This window comes from Carettochelys insculpta, chromosome 4 (genome assembly GCF_033958435.1).
Source record: "Carettochelys insculpta isolate YL-2023 chromosome 4, ASM3395843v1, whole genome shotgun sequence".
In the NCBI taxonomy this organism is placed as follows: Eukaryota; Metazoa; Chordata; order Testudines; family Carettochelyidae; genus Carettochelys; species Carettochelys insculpta.
Window position 1 is genome coordinate 5,911,678 of NC_134140.1, and position 24,809 is coordinate 5,936,486.

General features: G+C 44.1%; 1 protein-coding gene across 1 annotated transcript in view; it reads left to right on the forward strand.

Annotated features, from left to right (window-relative positions):
• ALMS1 (ALMS1 centrosome and basal body associated protein) overlaps window positions 1–23,603 on the forward strand; it is a 142,650-nt gene extending 119,047 nt beyond the window's left edge. The window contains exons 18-19 of the mRNA XM_074992215.1: window positions 5,869–5,968; window positions 23,111–23,603. Coding sequence (XP_074848316.1) covers window positions 5,869–5,968; window positions 23,111–23,155 — 145 coding nt within the window. The 3' untranslated portion in view covers window positions 23,156–23,603. The remainder of the gene's footprint in view (window positions 1–5,868; window positions 5,969–23,110) is intronic.
• Window positions 23,604–24,809: the final 1,206 nt, after the last annotated feature.

Genomic DNA, 24,809 nt, shown 5'->3' on the forward strand with positions numbered 1-24,809 from the left:
TTTCACTACAATGTTTGCAACTGCTCCAGGCCTGGCAATTCAAGAGGGCCTGGGGCTTGAAGCAACAGTGGTGGCTGGGGCCTCAGCCCTTTAAATTGCCATTGGATTCACAGGCAGCACTGAGGGGCTAGTGATGGGGAGACGAGCCTGAGGCCTGCTCCCTCTGCCGAAGACTCTGCCCCTTTGGTTGTGTGGAGCCTTACCCAGGGGTTTGGAAGTTCTGTCAGTCTCCCTGTACTTGTGTTCTCTAAATGAAATGGACTAGAAACATGTGTTTTTGTTGGTGAATAGTCTAGTCATTGAAGAAACTGAGTGACAAGCAGAAAGTATCATAGACAGTGAAAAATAAAATTAGAACTCTAAAACTTAGACACCTGCTGCATTCCACACCAGCTTGATAATGTCTGACAAGTGTTTACATATGGGGTATGGGTAGATATTGGGAGGGGAAAGTTCATAATACTCAGGTAATGAATTAAGAATGTTAAAAATAAAAGGTGAGATATGGGGCAGTAAGTGAAAGATAGAAATGAACAATGTGATCTCTTTCAGTTGGGTCTTGAAATGGTGAGGAATGAGGAGAGAAAAAGAAGGGATGGCTATTACATCTACATGGTAGTCTGTGTAATATTTAAAGTCTTTTGGCAAGAGAAGTGCTCTAGAAAAGGGGTACGCAAAGTGGGGGGTGGGAACCCTTGGAGTGTGAAATTTCGTGAGGGAGGAGTATCACAATTGGCTGCTGTGTCTCAGACTCATCCATCTCATTAAAAACATTGAAATATGTTACTTTTTACATATGTGTATTCCTTCATATACCTATTAAAGTTTTTACATTATATGTACTTACTTTCTTACACATTATGAAAGGTTGTTTTTTTTTCTTTTCATATGAACATAACCTAAATTTCTGTCTGTTTGAATGACATTAGGCAGGTTGGAGGGACACTGCTAATTGTAGGGATGAAAAATGGGACCTGATGTAAATGTTGGACACGATGTAAAAGTTTGCTCAGCCCTGTTGTAGAAGCAAAAGGTATTGAAACAATAAAAACAGCAGCCACGGGGATATTGGAGTTAATGGGCTTTAAATATGTGGTTAATTACTTTGCTAAAGTGGGAGTTTAGAGTATAAGCACTATATATAAATATATATGGGAAGTGCATGCCAGAAGGAATAAATAATATACAACATAAACCCGGTGGTTTACAAAAGAGCCAGAAGAGACTGAGCAAAATGATAAATTTGATTTGAGAGGTGTTTTTTAAGTCCATAAATGGAAAGGTCACAGTACCTTTAAAAGTTGCCTCTAACCCCAGGAATTCAAATGCAAAAAACCCTTAAAATACTCCACTTTTTTTGGAAAAATCTGTTCACAGAACTCCTGGATCTATTTTTATTGCCATTTGTTTGTTCATTCTACACTCATATAACTTTTCTCTCAGTTGTAATGTGATTTATTGCTTTGAAAATCTAACCATTTAATGAGCACATATTTTTGAGGTTGGTTCCCATGATGAGAATATTCTGTTTTTTCTTACACCTTGATAATCCAGTTAGAATGCTAAAATCATTATGGAATGAGGTGCTGAATATAGCCACAGTCATGTATGCCCTACTTAAGTTAAATATCTCCCATGAAGGGGTTTGCCAATGGCCTAATACAGTGATGTGCAACCACAAATCCTCATTGGGCTGCATGTGTGACCCTCTTTCACCTCGGTGGGCTGCCACAGCCCACAGCCACTGGGTTTCCACTTGCAGTCCTGTCCTACCTGTGTGCTTTTTAAACACTGGAGCCCCACATTTATCTGTTCCTCGCCAGTATTTTTGTAGCACTGTGAATCGCCACATTCATGCTCTGTCCCTGTCCCTCTCTCCTAGTGCTGGAACAGGCGTGAACAGCTGATTTGTGGCATTCCAGTTCTGAGGGGGAAGGGGAGGAGCGGGAACAGAGCATGAATCAAGTGATTTTTCATACTCTTGAAAGTTCTGGGAGGGAGGGAGAGGCATAGAAATTGTGGGGCTCCAGTGCATGAAAGGCATGTGCCCCAGTGCATGAGAGAGAAGTGCGGGGGGGCAGTCAGGAGGTCCATGGGTTGCAGATGGAGCCTCAATGGGCTGCAGGTTGCCCATAACTGGCCTAATCCCTGAACAGCAGGTTACTTTCTAGTTAATAACGGCGCATCCAAGCATGCTGCTGCTTTTCTTAAACTGGGGGACCTGACGCGAAAGGAAATTGCAGGGGAGTTGCAAGCCTGTATGAGGGGAATCCTGTTATTACCGCGCTTACCTCTGTGCTGCCTTCAGGAATGGGCAGCTGTTGAGTGGGCAGCCAGCTCTGAAGGCAGCAGCCCACTAGCAGCAGTGCAAGAGTAAGTGTTTCAATATCATACCGTGCCTCCTTTATTTCTTCAGAGGGCCCAGCTCTGCAGGCAGCAGTGCAGAAATAAAGCAATACCATGCCACGCCATCCTTACTTCTATTCTGCTAATGATGACGGTTCTGCCTTCATAATTGGGAGCATGGCCAGCAGATGCCACTCTTAAGGCGGTGCTGCCACACGCAACAGCCCAGAAGTAAGGGTAGTAGTACTGCAAAGCCCATTCCCTGCCCAAAAAAATATTTTGCAACCTCTTGAGGTCCCTTCCAGTCATGTGATTCTGTGATTCTCAAAGCTCCTCAGCGTCTTTAATATCTTTCATGTTTTTGTACTCTCAACAGCCCTGTGAAGTAGGTAGATGCTGTTATCCCCATTTGACAGATGAATTGAGGCATAGAGATGCTATGTGACTTGCTCAAGATCACAGAGGAAGTTTGTAGTGGAGCAGGGCATTTAATCCAGTTCTTCCAAGTATAGGCTAACACCCCTACCACTTCAGGCCAACCTTCTTGATGAAGCATCCACCCAGAGAATGAAATCACCAGTAGCCTTTTCACTTATGAATTGATGCAGTTCTAAACCTGCAACTTCAGAGGCTAAAGATCAATGTATTAACTCAAATGCCACTTATCGCCTCTTAATAGACGTAAAATAAGAATCCAGATGTTATTAATTTTTTCTTCTCTGTAGAGGTAATGCTGATAGTGAAGGTTTTAGAAATGTTGGGCTTCTGAGACCAACCGCAGACAGAGTAGGAAAACGGGGTGAAAAGAGAAGGTACGTCTATGAGATGGTAGTAGCAAAGCTTTACTTTAGGGGAACTGTTAAAACTGCAGTGGTTATGTACTTATTATTTTTTATTTTGTGTTTTTTTAATAATGAAGTTCTTTCTCTAGGTGCCCTATTTTAATTCATATCTACCTATTACCACAACAATCGGCTTCATAGGGTATGTCTAGTTTAGAATTTAACTCAAGTTAACTGCTAATTTAAATGTGTTGGCTCACATGTTTGTACATGGTAGTCTGGACTCCTTACAAATGTTAGTTAGTTTGTCCTAGTCTGAGCTTTAGGATATTTCATGGGAATTATGTTCAGCACTGGTCAAACACATTACCACTGCCCACTGATGATGATGGAAGGGGTAGAGAAAGTCTGCTGTATATAGTACATTGCCATTTATTTTCCTGCTAACATCCCCAGCTACAGACCTGCTAAATGTCCAATTGGTGTAAGATATCACTTGCTCCTGTTTTCTGTTCTTATGTTCCCATGGAAAGTGTACTCACTTACTGTCAGATACGTTTGGTCTTATGTATCCCTAATCCTCAAAACAGAATCCATTGCAGCCATTTCAGCTAAATACCAGCTGAAGGAATACATGTCCTTAAAAGAAAATCTGCATCTAATTCCCTCTTGCCATGTAGTCAGTGATCGGATAAATTCTGTTACATTAAAGAACAAAGCTGTAAGTCTCTTAAAAGAATATATTTTTGATACAACCCAGTGTATGTAGAAAATTTCTACTATAGTCACTTGATCTCAAACCTCTTAAAAAGAATATAGTATTTTCTCTGCTATTATTACTACTACTACTACTACTACTACTATTGCCATGCAGTCCTACATGAACTTAGCAGCATTGTCATGAAATTAGCAGAGTTTTCTAATCTTAAAGCAGACAAAAGATTCAGCTTTGGGATCTGTGGGGTGAGCGCAGCCCCTGTGACACTCTAGAAAGAGGAATCACAGTCTCTTCCTTCTGTACCTGGCCAATATATAGAAGGGAGACCAAGATCCTGATCACCGTGCAGAACTGGAAACAGCTGAACTGCCTTGCAGAGATCCTAATGTTTATGCTTCCTGAGTTCTTGCCTAGAGAAGATTCAACAGGAGGAGGGGGTAAAATCTGACCTAGATCTTTGGATATCACAGACGATTCTGCCAAATTTGACCCATTTTACGTGCTTCCCACCACCAAAATATCTGCCATTTTTGGATAAACTTGGCATTTGAACCCAAACATGCCTGTCCATTTGTGGTACTGTTCCATCCTGGTGACCCTGAAAGTTGCACTTTTTGAAGCAGTGCTGCCATATCATTGGCATTATTTTTAAAGATGCTCTTTTGGAGGGCGACACATCAATGACTGGTGATGTGGGAACTTCCAGTATCATAGCCAGTCATGATCATGTATTTAATGGCTACGTCTACACGTGCAGCCAACATCGAAATAGTCTATTTCGATGAATAACGTCTACACGTCCTCCAGGGCCGGCAACGTCGATGTTCAACTTCGACGTTGCTCAGCCCAACATCGAAATAGGCGCAGCGAGGGAACGTCTACACGTCAAAGTAGCACACATCGAAATAGGGATGCCAGGCACAGCTGCAGACAGGGTCACAGGGCGGACTCAACAGCAAGTCGCTCCCTTAAAGGGCCCCTCCCAGACACACTTTCATTAAACAGTGCAAGATACACAGAGCCAACAACTAGTTGCAGACCCTGTATATGCAGCACGGACCCCCAGCTGCAGCAGCAGCAGCCAGAAGCCCTGGGCTAAGGGCTGCTGCCCACGGTGACCACAGAGCCCCGCAAGGGCTGGAGAGAGAGTATCTCTCAACCCCCCAGCTGATGGCCGCCATGGAGGACCCCGCTATTTCGATGTTGCGGGACGCGGATCGTCTACACGTCCCTACTTCGATGTTGAACGTCGAAGTAGGGCGCTATTCCCATCCGCTCATGGGGTTAGCGACTTCGACGTCTCGCCGCCTAACGTCGATTTCAACTTCGAAATAGCGCCCAACACGTGTAGACGTGACGGGCGCTATTTCGAAGTTACTGCCGCTACTTCGAAGTAGCGTGCACGTGTAGACGCAGCCAATGTTTGTCTTCCATGACACTAGCACCACCAGAAGTTAACAGAGAAAAGGCTTCTGTCTAAACAATCTTAAGGCAAGAGAGGACAACCTAGGCTAGCAAGTGGGCCACACGAGTGGCCCTCCTTCATCTTAGTGGGCCACAACATTGTCTTAACCAAGATGGTCTCCTGGGATGGGGATGTTTTGATAACTGCACTTGCATACCTAGAATTTGTGGTGTGCACCAGTTGAGCTGTAGCAGCCCTTTGATTGGATTCAGAGAGTGCACAGCTCTAATACTTGTGTGCAATCAGCATGCACCTCACCTTATTTGCCCTTGCTTTACATGCATGTCCATTTATTAGTACTGGCAGGAGGAAGACTACACAGCCAGAAACCAGCAAAATCTGACAACCCTGCACATGGGCAACAGTAAAACAAAATGTGTCTCAGGCCACACACAGAACCCCAATGGGCTGCACGCGGTCCATGGGTGCAGGTTTCCTGCCACTTATTTAAGAGAACATGAAGCTAAAGAGCAGTGTGTGTTTTGTTTTCACTAACAAATTCCTTTACTCCCAGGTGACTCTTTTGTTTTTTGTTTTTGTTTTTTATTTACATGAAGAATCTATGAACAGCTGCCTGAGGTGCAGAAGAGACGAGAGGAAGAGAAAAGAAAATCTGAATATACTTCATACCGGCTGAAAGCACAGCTTTATAAAACGGTAAACATATTGTCTTACAAGCCAGCCTTCCATAAGTTACCAAAGAGAAGAGAAATGCAGGCAAACATATTTATACTAGGATATTCAAGGTCTCACACTTTGGTTCAGATTAGTTTACTCTCGATGAAATCACTAGAAAAAAAGAGTGCAAAAATGGTTGAAAAACTATTTTTAGAGTAATTATCAGTGATTCATGGTCAGAGTGGAACTTTGTATCTCATGGGGTTCCACATGAACCTGTCTTGGTCCAATGCTATTCAATATTTTCATTGGTGTCTTAAATAATGGAGTGGAATGTGTGTTTATAAAATTTGCAAATGATGCCAGGCTGGAAGGAGCTGCAAGTACTTTGGAAGATAGGGTTGACATACTAGAGAATTAATCTGAAGTGAACAAGGTAAAATCTGATGAAGATGAGTGTGAAGTAATACTTAGAAATGAAAAAATAAATGCTCGGCTACACGTGAGGAATAACTGGCTAGGTGGGAATACTGCAGAAGAGAACCAGGGGGTTATAGTGGATCACAAAATAAATGAGTCAACAATGTGATATAATTGCAAAATAGTCAGGAGTCTGTTAACAGGCGTATTTTGTTTAAGATGCAGGACATACATTTTTCTTTTTTGCGCTGTAATCAGCAATGGAGTAGTGTCTCCAGGTACGGCCACCTCTTGTAGGAAGGGTGTGAATAAACTGAAGAGTGTTCAGAGGAGCACAACAAAAGTGATAAGTTTTAGAAAACCTGACATAGGATGAAGGATTTAAAAGAATACAGCATTTTTAGTCTAGAGAACGCTAAGGGAGACATGACAACAGTCTTCAAATATGTTAAAGACAGATATAAAGAGGATAGTGATCAGTTCTCCTTGTAATCAGTTTAATTTGCATCCAGGGAATATTTAAGTCAGATATTAAGAGACCCTTATAAGGTTTTTTAGATATTAGAATAGGTCAGCAAGAAAAGTTGTGGAATCTCTGTCAGTGGAAGTTTTTAAGAACATGTTAAACATCTGGTAGGGTGGTCCAAGTTTACTTGGTCTGCCTCATCATTGGGAAGTGTTGGACTACATAATTTTTCAAGGTTCCTTCTCAGCTGCCTCCCCACCCACCCCGGCCCACGCCCTAATGCTGCTGGCCAAGCCCCTGACCCTGCAGCTGCCAGCATGAGCTGCACAGCCTGCCCCAGAGCTGTCAGCCCTGGCCAGCCAACCTCTAGCCTTGTAGCTCCCAGCACCAGTTGGACAGCTGGCCCTATGACCACTGGCCCCAAATCCAACTGGTAACCAGCTCTACTGTTCTGGCCCCAGCTGGGCAGCCACCAGCGGAGCAGATGCTGGTTCACTGAGCATGCTGGTTATCCAAATTCTGGATAACCTAGCTTTTACTGTGTGTATAATGTGCAGTGACCATGATTTAAAAATATATTTATTAGGTCTGTTAAGTGATTAAAATATTAATCCCAATTAATTGCACCATTAAACAGAATACCTTTTGTTTAAAGACTTTGCACCATTTTCAAATAGTGATTTAAATTACTACAGAATACAAAGTGTACTGTGCTCACTGTATATTTTTAGTACAAAAATTGTTTTGTAAAAACAAAAGAAATTGTATTTCTCAATTTCCAAGTTACAAATACTGTAATGCAATCTCTTTATCATGAAAGTTCAACTTACAAATGTAGAATTAGGTACAACAATATCAGTATTTAAAAATAAACCAGTCTAAAACATTAGTCCTGACAAGTCCACTCAGTCCTGTTTCTTGTTCAGTCAGCTGCCCAGGCAAATATGTTTACATTTGCAGGGAATATGTTACCTGCTTCTGGATAACAATGTCACCTGAATGTGAGAAAAGGCACTGTTATAGCTAGCATTGCATGATACTTATGTGCCAAATTGTCTCAGGATTCATATACCCCTTCAAGCATCAATCACCATTCTAGAGGAGTGAACATGCATTTGTTTTGATAGTGGTCCACAGCTGTGTGGACAGTCTCATGTTCATTTTCATCATCTGAGTCAGTTGCCACCAGCAGGAGGTTGATTTTTTTTCCTGTGGAACATGTTCTGTAGTTTCTGCATCGGAGTGTTGCTCTTCTAAGATTTCTGAAAGAAGGTTCCACAGCTCTTCCCTCTAAGATTTTGGATGGCCGATCAGAATCTTTAACCTTGGGTTAAGTGTTGTAGCTCTCTTGCGAAATATCACATTGATATTTCCTGTGTGTTTTGTCAGATCTGCAGTGAAAGTGTTCTTAAAATGAACATGTGCTTTGTCATCATCCAAGACGACCATACCATGAAATATATGGGAGTATGCTGGTAAAGCACAGCAGGAGGTGTACAATACAATCTGCTCCCACCTGACCCCAGCAGTTCAGTCAAAACTTACTTAATGCATTTTTAGCAAGCGTAGTAGTAGTAGGCATCCTTCAGTCTGCATAGACTATGGATCGCGCCCTTTATAGTTTCAATTGAGGACTTCATTTACAGTGTCTACTGTGACTATGAAGACCCACACGAGAGTGACAGTCCTTGCTGCATCTCTTGCAGATGTAGTGGGTGTCTGGCAAGTCCTTAGTGTGCTTTCTGTGCGCTCACTTCTCCTCTGCTAGCTGTCTGATCCTCACCTCGCCCTTCCGAAGGCCCTTGTGTAACCCCTGCCTCCATCTGCTGCAGTCGTCTGCTCGTTCTTCCCAATTGTCCAGCTCGATGTCTACCTCTCTGAGGTCTCTCTTGCAGACATCTTTGTAGCGCAACTGGAGGCATCCGGGAGGTCTTTTGCCAGAGGCTAGCTCACCATACAGGATGTCTTTTTGGAATCCTTCCATCATTCATCCTGTGGACGTGGCCAAGCCAGCGGAGCTGACGCTGCCTGAGGAGGGTGTGCATGGTTGGGATTCCAGCTTGCTCGAGGACGGCGGTGTTGGTCACTCTGTCCTTCCATGATATTCCAAGGATGCGCCTGAGGCAGCGCAGCGCAAGTGGAAGACATTCAGCCTCTTTTCCTGGCGGGCATACAGGGTCCAAGTCTCGCTGCCATAAAGGAGGGTGCTGAGGATGCCGGCTCTGTCGAGTTGCATTTTGGTGTGAGTGTACAGCTTGTTGTTATTCCGCACTCTCTTGCTGAGTCTGGACAGAGTTGTGGCCGCTTTTCCGATCCTCCTATTTAGCTCAGTGTCCAACAATAGGGTGTCAGTGATGGTGGACCCGAGGTAAACGAACTCGTGGACGACCTCTAACGTATAGTTGTCAATGCTGATTGATGGGGATTCAGCAACATCCTGACCAAGTACGTTTGTCTTGTTTAGGCTGATGGTAAGCCCAAAGTCCTTGCACGCTTTGGAGAACTGATTCAGCAGTTTTTGAAGCTGGTGTTCTGTGTGAGACACTACAGCAGCATCGTCTGCGAACAGCATGTCTCTGATGAGGACTTCCCGCACCTTAAACTTAGCTTTCAGCCTTGCAAGATTAAACAGTTTCCCATCAGATCTTGTGTGCAGCAAGATGCCCTCTGTTGAAGATCCAAAGACATGCTTCAGGAGGAGTGCGAAGAAGATCCTGAACAATGTCGGAGCAAGCACGCATCCTTGTTTGACGCCGCTCCTGATTCTGAAAGCATCCAATAAAGCGCCATCATATTGGATGGTTCCTCTCATGTCTTCGTGGAACGACTGGATCATCTTGAGTAACCGTGGAGAACAGCCTATCTTGTGGAGTAGTTTGAACAGACCATCCCTGCTGACCAAGCATAATAACCTCAAAAACGTCCTTCTGACACACAGCTATCACAGTGCTGACTGTGATACAGATCACTCGCTAGTTTGCTCCAAGCTTAAGCTGAGACCCAAGAAGCTGTACTGCTCTAAACCTGCTGGAAGGCCTTGCATTGACGCCAGAAAGACAGCAAACTCAGAGAAAGCTGAAAAGTTCAGAGAGACCCTCCAGGAAAATCTGCACAGTGGCCCTGGGGGCATCGATGCGACATCCAAATGGCAACATCTGAGGGATACAGTTTACAACACGGCCTTGTTGGTGTTTAGAAGAAGAGCTAGAAACACGAGCAACTGGTTCGAAGCTAACTCCAATTAGATGATTCCAGTCATTGAAAAGAAGCATGCTGCACTCCTGGAGTACAAACGCTCACCGAGCCAGAGTACCTAGCAAGCACTTAAAGCGGCCAGAAGAACAGTACAGCAGACAGCCAGGCACTGCGCCAACAACCACTGGCTCCAGCTATGCAGCAGCATCCAGACCTGTGCTAACTTTGGTAATCTCAGAGGAACGTACGAGGGTATGAAGGCGGCATTAGGACCCACCCAGAACAAGATGGCACCTCTGAAATCCAAATCTGGTGAAGTCATCGCTGACAAAGCCAAACAGATGGAGCACTGGGTTGAGCATGACTCTGAGCTGTACTCACGCAAGAACGTTGTGGTTGACGCATCCCTCGATGCTGTCGAGCTCCTACCAGTAATGGACGAACTGGATCAGGAACCGACTGGATGAACTGAAGAGAGCCATCGACAGCATTGCAGCAGGAAAGGCCCCTGGTCAGGATGGTATACCACCAGACGTAATGAAGTGTGCCGCGGACACACTTCTGGAACCCCTACATGAGCTACTGTGCCTGTGCTGGAAAGAGGGTGAGGTTCCACAGGATATGCGCGACGCTAACATTGCAACGTTGTATAAGAACAAAGGAGACAGAAGCGACTGCAACAACTACCGTGGAATCTCCCTCCTAAGCGTCACTGGTAAACTGTTCGCTCGCGTCATCCTTGGCAGACTCCAGAAGATTGCTGAGAGTGTGTACCCCGAATCGCAGTGCGGATTCCGCTCAGAGAGGTCTACTGTTGACATGGTCTTCTCTCTAAGGCAGCTGCAGGAGAAGTGCAGGGAGCAGAGGAAGCCACTCTACGTAGCCTTCATCGACCTGACCAAGGCCTTTGACTTGGTCAGCAAGCATCAGCAGCATTGCATTGTGACTGAAACATGAAGTGCATACAAACATTAGCATATCTGACACATATGTACTGGGCAGTGCCAGCTACAAAAGTAACAAGAAGTCCTGCGGCACCTTGTTGACTAACAGGTTTTTTTTCTGAGTCACTCCCTTCTTTTCAGGAGCCAGTATATTTAAGAGCTGCTTCTGGAAGCTCCAGTACGTGCATCTGACAAAGTGGGTCTTTTGCCCACGAAAGATTATGCTCCCAAAAAATCTGTTAGTCTATAAGGTGCCACGGGTGGTCTTGTTGTTTTTGTGGATACAGACTAACAGATGCCCCTCTGATACTAGCTACAAAAGTGCCATGCGAGCAAACACGTTCTCACTTTGAGGTGCCATAGTAAATAAGTAAGCAGCATTATGTACCATAAACGTAAACAAACTTTGTTTCTCTTAGGCTATGTCTACATTAGATAGAGTAAGTTGACAGCAGATATACAATTCTAGCTATAGCAATTGCATAGCTAGAACTGACGTATCTGCGCTCAGCTTACCTGGCTGTCCTTACTGAAGGAGGTCAGTGGGAGAGTTTCTCCTGATGACCGCCCATACTTCTCGTGTCGCCCGAGGAATACAGCGATCGACTGCACTCCCTGAGAGGTCAGTTTCCCTCATCTCTACCAGACACCCAGAATCTAATCCCGGAAATTCAACCCTGAGCAAGCTGATCTTCCGGGCTAGTGTAGGCATAGTCTAACTCATGGGCTACATAAGAAGTGGGACCAAGTGGTTTGGTAGGCTCTAAAGTTCTGTATTGTTTTGTTTTTCAGTGCAGTTATGTAAGTTGCACTTCCACAATATGGAAACTTTACTATCGTATGTGTGAGGTAAATTTACAGTGCAAGTATTTGCAGTAATATAAAGTGAGCACTGTACACTGTGTATGGTGTTGTAATTGAAAGCAATATATTTGAAAATGTAGAAAAATCCAAACTATTTGCTAAATGTAAATTGATATTCTGTTTTTGACAGTATAATTAAAATTGTGATTAACTGCAATTAACGTTTTGAGTTAATTGTGATTAGTCATATCAACAGTCCTAATTTTTATACCGCAGACATGTCCATAAATTTGCTGAATAAACATATCTCTGAGATTGACAATTATCACTTTGAGTTTATCATCATTCTGGGCATCCAAATATGTAGCTCTTGCATTGAGACTTGATAAAAAATTGAACTTTCTGCTTGTGGCCTTCTTATCCCTGTTGATATCGCAACACTGAAGTACCAGACTTTCTTAGCAAAACTGACTCAGCTTCGCACTTCTTTGTCAACTTTTCTCATCCCACCCCCCCCAATTAATCATCTTCAGAGAACACGAGATTCAGGCATTGAGTAATCCGCTGTATCAGAGAGAAAGTGAGTGAAGTAATATATTTGACTAGAAAAACTTCTGTTGCTGGGGGAGAGCTTTCAAGCTTACACAGAGCTCTTGTCAGGTCTCAAATATACCCATTGTCACATCCAAATACAAGACAGAACTCATTGCTTGGCATAAATTGATAACGCATATTTCAAGGGGTGTTCAAAGTGAAGTGGCTGGCTAGTTTAACACATTTCATATAATAGGGATGGGATGGGGTGGGAGTAACTGAGAGGATGGGTTATATGTTCAGGCCATGGTTTTGGTATCTAGCAAAGTTATGAATTTGACCCCCCGAGGCATGTCTTTTGAAGGTTTTCTGCTTGATGTGCTTTGAGGATGAGAACTGAGAAGCGAGATATAGAAAGATTGCTCTGTGAAAAAATGTTCACCCACAGGGGATATGGTATCATTTTTCTGTGTTTGTTTGAGGGCACAGCAACTGGCTCCTCCCACATTAGAGGTACACCACATGTTCAGATAAGCATATTTAAAACCCATGGATCTTGAAAGGTATGTGGTGGGGAGTGTTGATGAGCATAGCAGAGGAGGGACATCTGCAGGTTTTGCATCTGTTGTTTTGGCAGGGTGAGGTATTGCTTTGAGTTGATGTGTCCCTGCTGTGTGAAGAACTTGCTGCTGCTTATGAGGCTGGGATGTTGTCTAAAGGCCAGAAGAGGCTCCAGGAAGGATTTGTTTTGCAGGATGTAGTCTCATCCTAGGCCAGCACTGTTACAACACTGCATGCACTGTGTAGTGAACAGTCCCTAAGATACACAGTCAAATTGTTAGTTGTTGAGTTTTGGTGTCCTGTGTTTCAAGTTTTGGTGTTGTGGCCCATTGCATGCCACTATAGCAGGATCTGGCCAGATATAGCAGAGGTTAATGTCTAACCATAATGTTACAGATTTTTAGAGGGATAGCCCTATTAGTCTGTATCTTCACAAATAAGCTGTCCTGTAGTACCTTAAAGACTAATATTTATTAGGTCATGAGAATTTTGTTTGCTAATACAAGTGTTGAACCCTTCTGAATTCTTCTTAACCTGCCAGATGGATATATGTTGTTTAAATTACTGGAATTTTGTGCAGTTCTACCTTCAGAATATTTTACCAATGTGAAAAGCACCCATAAGAATACCTTGGATATATTTGTTTGATTTTTCTCTCTTATGATGGTAAATACTGAACCACAATCACAACCCAACTTTGTATGATTACAGCAAGGTTCTGTATATAAATCTTATTAGTGTCTTAAATGTACAACCTGCTGTGCATGTGGTAAATGGCCAAGAGCTTATAAAGTCTTAAGGGCTAAACTCAGTACAGAACAGAATGACAATTCAACGAGAGAGGTGCGTAGTTTTTAAAAATGTTCATATCCACTGCTGGATGTAAAGTACAATTAAAACTTGCAATGTTAATGAACACTTTTTGGAGTGGAGATTGACGTATAGTTAGAGGAGACACAGGGAAATGGTTGACACACAGAGGAAGTTTTACACCTGCATGTGTCCTTGGTTCAGAGAACAGGGTAATTCATTGCAATAAATACAGTACATCTTTGTTTTCTTCTGTGGCAGCACAGAATAACATCAGACCAGATTGCTTAGCTGTTGTTGTTAACATGCCGTTGATAACAGTTCTTAATGTAAGGGAGCTGGCTGCACGTAAAGAAAGTGTAATGCCATGGAGTGTCTCTGGAGATGGCATAAACACTAGCGGTGTGTCTATGCAGCAAAGTTAGTTCAGAATAACAGCCGCTGTTCCAAAATAACTTTGCAGGCATCTACAGAGCAAAACTGCTGTTTTGAAATAATTTAGAAATAGCAGATGGCTTAGGTCAAATTCTGTAAACCTCGCTCTGCGACAAATAGCACCTATAGATATTTTGGAATAGTGGCTGTGTAGACAGGAAATAGGGGCTATTTCTAAATAAGCTATAGTGCTTCCAAGGGCTCTAATTTGAAATAGGCTCTATTGTGTGTGGAGACTCTATTTAGAAATCGCTGAGGGGTATTTCAATACCCATTGTGTACATAGAAAATCTCTTCCAGACTAGCTTATTCTGAAATAACGCTGCTGTGTAGACATAGCCTAGAAGTGTAAAACTCCCATGATTTTAATGTCCCCCAGTGTGAAATTTAAATTATGTATAGGTGCATATGTTGAATGTAATTTATGTTGCTGTAGCCATGCTTGTCCCAGGATATGAGGAAAAATGGTAAATGAAGTAACATCTTTTACTGGATGGATATTGTGAGACCTACTCAGCTGCTACCATACTGCAAACAATGAAGGAAGATATTGAATTTTGCCATTTAAAATAAAAACATCCTGACATGAAGAAGGAAGGTATATTTTACAGCAACGTGTACTTCCTGAGCAAACACAGGAATTGTGCCTTACTTTTCATTCATTAACATTGCATTTTGTCTTCTATTTTGTTGCCCATTGTAATGGGGCACAGCTGGGCCCCTCATGCTTCCGCTTCTGTTGCCCTCACAAACCAATCAGGAACACCTCTGGTTTATGCAATCACCTGTCTACTTTATTTAAGGTTATTTGTCCAGGTCCTTTTTGTTTCCTGTCCCTGCTACTGGTCCTGGTCTCATCACTCCCAACTAAGTAGTTCAATCTAAAAATAAAGTGCATTTATGGCCTATACTTATAACACAGACATCAAGGTATAATATGGCCTTGAAAATGTAAGTGGCTTGCTGCAGTTTCTGCAGTGGAGGAGTTGTGTGGCTGAGAAGTACATTATTTTACAGAAATGTTTAAATTAACTTGAGCTGCTAATATAATAAGGGGTTTATGTTCCATTTGAAGGGGCACCTTTTCTAAGATGTTTTCTTTTTCCCTTTCTGAAGCACCACCTTGAGGTGACTGCACTCATTGCAGATTGCTGCTCACTCTGGAACCCTGCATTACTATTTGCTCAGGGGTGTTGCTGGCAAGCAATATGATTTGCTTGCTTGCCTGTGCAGGACACTAAGGTCTTGCAGGCCTAGGCCTACTTATTTTACTGTTTTCTTATAGGGGATTTAAATTGTCCACGAATTTTAAATGTGTACTTGTATGTGATGTGTGAGCATGTACACACATCATTTGCTGAAATTACTCACAGGTCAAACTGCATTCCGGGCAAATTGCATATACTCTAAACGTGCCTTCCGGATGTAATTTTAAGGGAAAAAAAGACCACCTGTTTCTAAAAACACATTTCAGGATATTAAAGCAAAGCTTCAGATTCAGTGTGAGTAGTGATACTAAGTCCCATGACAGACATGGAAGGGAGGCACATAACACCTTGTTGTCAAGCAGACACTGTACATTCTGCACCTGGCTGGTAAATTCAGAACACTGCACATTTGCTGTCCATGACCAAGTTGTAATTAGCTTCTAAAGGATGTAATTGCTCATTTACTTAGGGTGATACAGACTGGGGCAAATGGATATTAACTGTCTTGATAATTACTGATAACCTTTCCCTGTAAGCCACTCTGGAAGAGGATACAAGCGAGAAGTTTGCTACTCTATAGTAAGACTCTTATAAGATTCCCTTTTGTGTTGCTTTGCCACTTTGCCAGACACAACCTATTTGAACTGATATTTTCTATACCAGGCGTCTGCCTGAGGCTAATTTTTAAGTTTCAGTAAAAATTTCTCAGCCATTTCCAAGAAAGTGTCATGACCTTTCATCTGAAGAACTGTAGCACCTCCATGCTTTTGAGTAGGGACTCAACACTTGGTTGCAAACACATTCAATATTTGGCCAAATTCCAAGCCTTCAAAAAGCCTTTTCCCTGTAGATGTCATCCAGCCTGTGGCCAAGCAGGGCTTTCCCTGCAGTTGCATCTCTGAGCTGCTGTAGATTACGTCCAACCTGGGTTGCAGGTGTAATAATACAGAATAGAGACCCTGTTTTCTATGTTCTCAATGGTGACTCCCCTCCTGGGCCCATGGGAGGCGAAAGCTGTCTGACTTGAATTGGACGGGAAGTGGCAGGCCTCCTGGGTCACTAGAATGGAACCAAGGCACTGTGGTGTGTGGAGGGAGCCTAGGACTGGAGGCTGACCCAGGGAGGGAGAGGAAATGGAAGTTGGGGTAGATGAGACTGTGACTGGCTGGTCATGGAGACTGGGTCTGTGGCAGGAGGGAGTTCCAGGTTAACTGTGTAGCCTTAATTTGACCCCCTTGTGTATATGTGTTATGATCCAGCTTTTGCTTATGTGCTCACTAAAGCCAATTTTTCCAGAAGACCCCCTAACTCATTTAGGGTAGAGGATGAATGGTGTCTGTAGATGAATCAGCATTAGATAGGATTGGACAAATTAAATTGTGTTTTTTCCTTTTAAACATGAGTGTCCATGCATGCATTAAAAATCAGACACTGATGAGCCAGTTTTTGAGCTTAATCGTCACTTTTGATGTGGCAGGGGGGTGGAGCAGATTGTGTAAGCACGATATTAGCCACTAGAAAACAGTCCAGTAGCACTTTAAAGACTAACAAAGTAATGTATTAGATGATGAGCTTTTGTGGGACAGACCCACTTCTTCAGACTATAGCCAGACCAGAACAGATTCAAGATTTAAAGCACAGAGAACCAAAACTAGTTATCAAGGTTGACAAATCAGAAAAATTGTAATCAAGGTGGGCAAATCAGAAGAGCAGAGGGGCGGTCGGAGGGGGGAAGCCAAGAGTCAGATAAACAAAGTATGTAAAAGAGTCCTTATAATGGTAGAGGTAATTGCTGTCATGACTGGCTTTGTTCTTTCAAATGGCGAGTCCTCAGATCCATTTGAGAGATCCACTGGTGTGAAGCAAGGGTGCGTGCTGGCCCCAGTGTTATTCAGCCTCTTTTTCACATGCATCCTCAGCCACACAGTTAGGGACCTGGACCAGGGAGTCTACATAAAAATACAGATTTGATGAGTCACTTTTTGACCTTCGTCATCTGAATGCTAAAACCAAGACACTTGAGAGGCTCATCCTTGAAGCCCTTTTTGCTGACAACTCTGCACTTACGGCACACAAGGAATCTGATCTCCAGCTCATCGTCAACAAGTTTGCTGATGCCACTTGCCTCTTTGGTTTGACCATCAGCCTAGGAAAGACCAAGGTACTGTTTCAACCTGCTCCAGGATCTGCTGCTCTGCCCGCTTCAATCTTTATTGAAGGAACAGAGTTAAAAACAGCAGGGGAGTTCAAGTGCCTTGGCAGTGTGAGAGCCAGTGATGGCTCCCTTGACAAAGAAATCAATGCCAGAATCTGCCAGGCCAGCCGGGCACTAGGACATCTGAGAGCACGAGTGTTGAATCAGCACAATATCCGACAGTTCACTAAACTGAAAGTGTACAAGGCTGTAGTCCTGACCAGTCTCCTGTATGGCTGTGAAGCCTGGACCTTGTACAGAAAACATATAAGACTGCTGGAGCACTTCCACACACGCAGCCGGAGGTCAATACTGCACATTTGATGGCAGGACAGAGTTACGAACCTGGAAGTCCTGGACAGAGCAGGAACCATGAGCATCAAAGCCATGATTCTGAAAGCCCAGTTTCATTGGACAGGGCATGTCATACGAATGGAGGAGTTGAGAATCCCTAAGCAGCTCCTCTACGGTGAACTCTCCCAGGGCAAAAGGAATCAAGGTAGGCCTCACAAGAGATATAAAGACTTCATGAAGGCGAACAGTGCTCATGCTGGTTTAAAACCAGATCAGCTGGAGCAGCGTGCAAAAGACCAAACAGGCTGGCATGCTCTCGTACCACACGCATATGACAACATTGAAGAGCAGTGACATGTACGCATCATTGATGCTCGTGAGAGGAAGAAAGCAACAGCAGCAGCTGCACCAACAGAGCCAGGATAATTCCCTTTCCCCCATTGTGGATGCCCATGCCCTTCAGAGCTTGGACTCCTCAGCCACATGCGAGTCCACAACTGATGAGCCTGTGCAAGCTCAAGACTTCATCGGATGCGACGGACTACCTATGTCTCTGTTACTGTTAGCCACTAGGTGTCACCAGCTGGGAAGGAAGATTGCTGTTTCCAGAGATGTACAGAAAACTTCTCCGAGCTGTCATTCTCACTTTAGAGCAGTGGTTCCCAACCTTTTCTGGACGGGGACCCATTTTGACAATTCTGGAAGACTTGGTGACCCAAGACTATTCAAAAACAAGGGGGAGGGGAAAGAGGGAGCAGAACCGTAACTACCTAATTTTGCACCTGAGGCAAGAATATAAAATAGTGCCCCTTCATGTTTATATATTCATAATAGGCATTTAATAGAAAAAGAGAAATATATTAAAAACAACAACACTACATTTACTATAGTTATCAGTATAGTGGAGGTGGAAAGACACATCCCCAAACTGCTCCCCCGGCTCAAACCCCACAAACCTCCCATAGGGAAGTCACACTCGGGCTAGGAGTCACTTGGGGGCTGCAGGGGGCTAAGGGAGTCACACTTGAGCTGGGTGGTGGAAGGGGCTTGGGGAGGCAAAGTGGCCCCTGCAGCTGGAGGCCAGTTGGGGCATGGTGGTTCGGCTGGCAGTGCCAGCTGCCCAGGTAGGGGGGGGAACCCCAACATCCCCAACTGGAAGCTGGCTGGGGCGCGGAGCCCTGGGCCATCAGCACCAGGCATGGGAACCCTGGCAAGGGCTGGTGGGGGACCCCCGGCCCCTGGGTCTGGAAGCCAGGTGGGGCAGACTTGGGCTGGCAGCACAAGCCAAGGGAACCCTGGCTCAGGGAGGGACCCCAAACCCCCACAACTGAAAGCCAGCTGGGGCAGAGTCCTGGCTGGCAGAGTCAGCTGCAGGAGCCCCGACTGGGGGGAACCCCAATCTCCACAGCTGGAATCCGGCTGAGGCAGAGCCCTGGCAGTGCCAGCTGTGGGGACCCCGTCCTGGGGCAGGGGGAGACCCTGACCCGCCCCCACCCTCCAAGGCTGGAGGCTAGCTGGGGCAGAGCCCTGGCCAGCAGAGCCAGCCACGGGAACCCTGCCTGGGGCTAGGGGGAGACTCCAGTCCTCCACGGTTGAAGCCATCTGGGGCTGAGCGAGACATGGAAACCGGACTGGGGGTTGGGAGGACCCCACCTCCTGCAGAGGCTGGAAGCCAGGGAGCTGATCAGCTCTGCCCTCCCTCCCAACCTTGGACCCAGGCCCGCACCTCACCTGAGCTGGGTGCTGCTCCTCAGGTATGCAGTTCTCTGCCCTGAAGCTGACATGGTTCTCAGTTTAATTGATTGGCTTAATTGCCTGATGGCTGTTAATCCAATTAAGAAGTTGAGTATCACTTCAATGTGAAGTATCAGAGGGGTAGCCCTGTTAGTCTGGATCTGTAGAGCAACGAAGGGTCCTGTGGCACCTTATAGACTAACAGAAAAGTTTAGAGCATGAGCTTTCGTGAGTTAACTCACTTCTTCAGATGCTGGTCCTGGAAATCTGCAAGGCCAGGTATAAATAGGCCAGAGCAAGGCTGGGGATAACGAGGTTAGCTCAGTCAGGCAGGCTGAGTTGTATTGTCATCAGTAGATCTGGAGGTGTGAACTCCAAGAGAGGGGAAGCTGCTTTTGTATTTAGCCAGCCATTCACAGTCTTTGTTTAATCCTGAGCTGAGGGTATTGAATTTGCAGATGAATTGTAGCTCATCAATTTCTCTTTGGAGTCTGTTCTTGAAATTTCTTTGCTGCAGGATAGCTACTTTTAAATCTGCTACTGTGTGTCCTGGGAGATTGAAGTGCTCTCCTATGGGTTTTTGTATCATGGCTGACCTAGAACAACGCTTCCTCAACTCTCGTCCACTAACACCCCGGCTCTATTTACGCTACATTGATGACATCTTCATCATCTGGACCCATGGGAAGGAGACTCTGGAGGAATTCCACCGGGACTTCAACAACTTCCACCCCAACATCAAGCTCAGCCTGGACCAATCTACACAGGAGATCCACTTCCTTGACACTACCGTGCTTATACACAATGGACACATCAGTACCACCCTGTACCGTAAACCCACTGACTGCTACTCCTACCTCCATGCCTCCAGCTTCCATCCCAGACACACCACACGATCCATCGTTTACAGCCAAGCACTTAGATATAACCGCATTTGTTCCAACCCCTCCGACAGAGACAAACACCTACAGGATCTGCACCAAGCATTCCTGAGACTGCAATACCCACCTGAGGAAGTGAGAAAACAAATCAACAGAGCCAGACGTGTGCCACGAAGCCTCCTACTACAGGACAAGCCCAAGAGAGAAACCAACAGAACACCACTAGCCATCACCTACAGTCCTCAGCTAAAACCTCTACAGCGCATCATCAGGGATCTGCAACCCATCCTGGACAATGATCCCCCACTTTCACAGGCCTTGGGAGGCAGACCTATCATTGCTCACAGACAACCTGCCAACCTAAAACAAATCCTAACAAGCAACTATACACCGCACCACAGTCACTCTATCTCAGGGACCCATCCATGCAACAAACCTCGTTGCCAGCTCTGCCCACATATACACAACAGCAACATCATTACAGGACCTAACCGGATCAGCCACACCATTGTGGGCTCATTCAGCTGCACATCTACCAATGTAATTTATGCCATCATGTGCCAGCAATGCCCCTCTGCCATATACATCGGACAAACTGGACAGTCCCTACGTAAAAGAATAAATGCACACAAATCAGACATCAGAAATGGCAATATACAAAAACCCATAGGAGAGCACTTCAATCTCCCAGGACACACAGTAGCAGATTTAAAAGTAGCTATCCTGCAGCAAAGAAATTTCAAGAACAGACTCCAAAGAGAAATTGCTGAGCTACAATTCATCTGCAAATTCAATACCCTCAGCTCAGGATTAAACAAAGACTGTGAATGGCTGGCTAAATACAAAAGCAGCTTCCCCTCTCTTGGAGTTCACACCTCCAGATCTACTGATGACAATACAACTCAGCCTGCCTGACTGAGCTAACCTCGTTATCCCCAGCCTTGCTCTGGCCTATTTATACCTGGCCTTGCAGATTTCCAGGACCAGCATCTGAAGAAGTGAGTTAACTCACGAAAGCTCATGCTCTAAACTTTTCTGTTAGTCTATAAGGTGCCACAGGACCCTTCGTTGCACTTCAATGTGAATGACTTCTTAAGAGCCACCTGTGGAGCCATCCAGCCCAGGTGTCCACACTTCCTTTGTATGGGGCAGTAAGTCGTATCTGCTAATGGGCTTATCCGTTTGTCTATCAGGAGATCATGCAGATAATACTGTGCATTTTATATTGCACTTTACAAGACACAAGAAGACTTGCCTGTGTTTCAGTGATACCACAGCTTGCAAGCCATGTTTGCACAAAAGTGTGGCTCATTTATATCTGAAGTTTGCTCACCAAATGAGGGATCATAAACCACGAGACATAAGGCCCGCTGGATGCTCAGAGACTTAGTATGCAAAAAAAGGTGGGAGGAAGATTGGGAGAATCCTGAACTTCCAGAATCAGTCATTTTCCCACTAAAATGTGGAAAAGAAGCTGTTCACTTCCTTGGGCAAAGGGTAACTGTTGTCAGAAACGTCCTCCCAACATGGGACAGCCTGTTGCTGAATCAGGAAAGAATACAGCATAGTTCTTATATAAAACCCCACCATCAGAGGAGAAATTGTTCATACACACAGGTACTTGATACATTAACTGTGCTGTAAGCCCTTGCCTACCTTATTATGACAATACAGTTACAGAAATGGGGGGAAAAAAAGAGTTCTGTTTCCAAAACAGTATGTGTTGCCTGTGGTCCTGGTCTTTCTGTGTACATGCAGCCACAAAACATCCCGAGGCAAGAAGGGTGAGGGAGCTTTCTCCTTCCGGCTGTGTCTACGCTGGCACAAAACTTTGAAATGGTCACGCAAATGGCCAAATTGAAGATTACTAATGAAGCGCTGAAATGCATATTCAGTGCCTCATTCGCTTGCGTTCGGCTGTGGCTCTTTGAAATTGCCGCGTTTCACTCCTGCATGGCTCATCCAGACGGGGGGGTCCTTTTCGAAAAGACCCCACCAACTTTGAAATTGCTGTCAGTCTGATCTAGCTGATAGGAATAAGGGGATTTCGAAGTTGGCGGGGTCCTGTTGAAAAGGATCCCCATCTGGATGCACCACACCGGAGCAAAACGCAGCACTTTTGAAGAGCTGCAGCTGGCGACGTGCTAATGAGGCACTGAATATGTATTTCAGCGCCTCATTAGTAATCTTCGATTTGGCCATTTCGAAGTTTTGTGCCAGTGTAGACGTAGCCTCAGTGTTACACAACTAAGGTTCTGATCTGTCCTAATGGAAGGAGGGATGCTTAATTTTCTTCGTTTACTGAAATGCAGCTAAAACAGAGGAGTAACCATAGGTGCTTTCATCACACAGTAAGTCCATTGTGTCCATCAAAACACATTTTTGAGTTCACGATTGAATTATCCACTGTTATTTGGAAAAACTGTAGTTACACGTTAATTCCCTCATTGCTTCTGTAATAATAATAAACACTTGGACCTGCTCTGGTTATGTGCTCATGCCATTCCATTGGTGGAAATTGTGTCTGCATTCTTATCTTCTTATACTTCTTGGGGGGAAGGCACAATTGGTGTAAGACATGTTACAGGATTGATCGATATTTACATTCTGGTGATAGTGTTTGAATAGTTCAATATAAGGTAATTGCATTGTTTGATAAATAATACTAATTAATCTGTTATGTCTTCATATTTTCCCACAGAAAATCACCAACCGTGTCTTAGGGAGAAAAGTCCCTTGGAATTAATCAGAAAAACTGTCTTCAGTTTAAATATGGTGTATTGTATGTAGTGAATTTTAGCATCTTTCCTGCGTGCGTTAATTTGTGACGTGAGAAAACACAGTAAATATTCCAATGTGCAACGTATGCTTGGTTTAATTGAATAATGTTGTATGCTCTTAACATAGTGACAGTTTGGCTGTATTTATATTTAAGGATCAAAGATTTTATGTGATGGCAGGTTTTCAAAAACATTTAAAATAAATGACTGATTTCAGCAACATTGTTATTCCCTTCCAGATTAATTTCGTTGGTAGTATTTATAAAAATACTTTAGCATCAATGATCTCCTACGGACGTCAGATTTTAAATATTTATTTTTATAACTATTTTGACCTTTTTTTAAATTTTTATTTCATAGCTCACTTTGTACTTTGTTTTGTACTGCTGAAAAAAATAAATAGATTCAGACTGATTTGCAGTAACTGTCACTTTTTAATAGTCATTTTTCTACATTTTGGTATGTAGGCATCCACAATTAAACAGCCATGAAAAGTGTCAGTTGGGTCAGATAAGCCTGCCAACTGTAATTGATTACATCTTTAAGGTGAGACCATGGTAGCATTCTATGGAGTGGATAAACTTTGTGCCTTTCATTAATAATCGTTGTACAATCCTGTTGGTCTCACCAGTAGAGACCAATGCAAAAAGTGTGTTTTCCATTTTGTGGGGAATTCACTATTTCATTCCCAAACTCTACCCAGAGAAAATAATAGTTTTAATTTTTTGGTACTCAAATTCTGAAGGCATAAAATGCCTCCACTGTGACTAAAATAAAAAAAAGTCATGAACTAGGAGTCCTGTGGCACCTTAAAGACTTATGGGCATAAGCCTACATGGGTAAAACTCTCCATCAGCTGCATTAGAGTGGAAATTACAAAGGCAGGGGTACACACACACATGCACACACAGGTATGTCAAAAGAAGGGAGTTACTTATCAAGTGCAGGACCAAGCTTAACGAGGCCAATTTAGTCCGGGTAGATGTCCCTGTCTGCAGCTGTTGGGGAGGTGTAAATACCAAGAGAGAAAAAATTGCTATTCTAAATCCTGATTCAGTTCTAATTAGGTTGTGCTAAATTTGCAAATGAATTGCAGCTGTGTTTCTCCAGGTAACCCTGACACCAAGAGTAGGTTTTTGCTGCTGACCACAGAGGCTCTATGAATGTATAAACAGGAAAAGGCACTTGAGTAAAATAAGTGCATGCAAACTACCAGTTATAGTTGTGATATTATCTGCTCCACTAAGGCTGAGATAGATACAAATTGTAAAGAATGTTCTTGGGTCTAAGGCTTTGTTGTATAGTTTTGTATCCATTTCCTCTAGACCAGTGTTTCCCAATTTTATTTGGCCACAGACCCCTTTTAAACTAGAAAGAATGTTGTGCAACCCCATGCCCAGGCTCTGTACACCTTTGCCCCCAGACCCGCCCCCCCCATCTCCAGGATTTACCTGTCTTGGCCCCCAAATCTGCCTCCTTATCCCCAAGCTTTACCCCCAGCCCACAAGCCCACCCCCTTGCAGCCCCAAACCAGCCCCTGGGACTAACCCATCCGTGGCACTGGCTGGGCAGCCTATGCCGGGTGGCCATGTACATCCAGCGGACGGAGAGCTGGCGTGG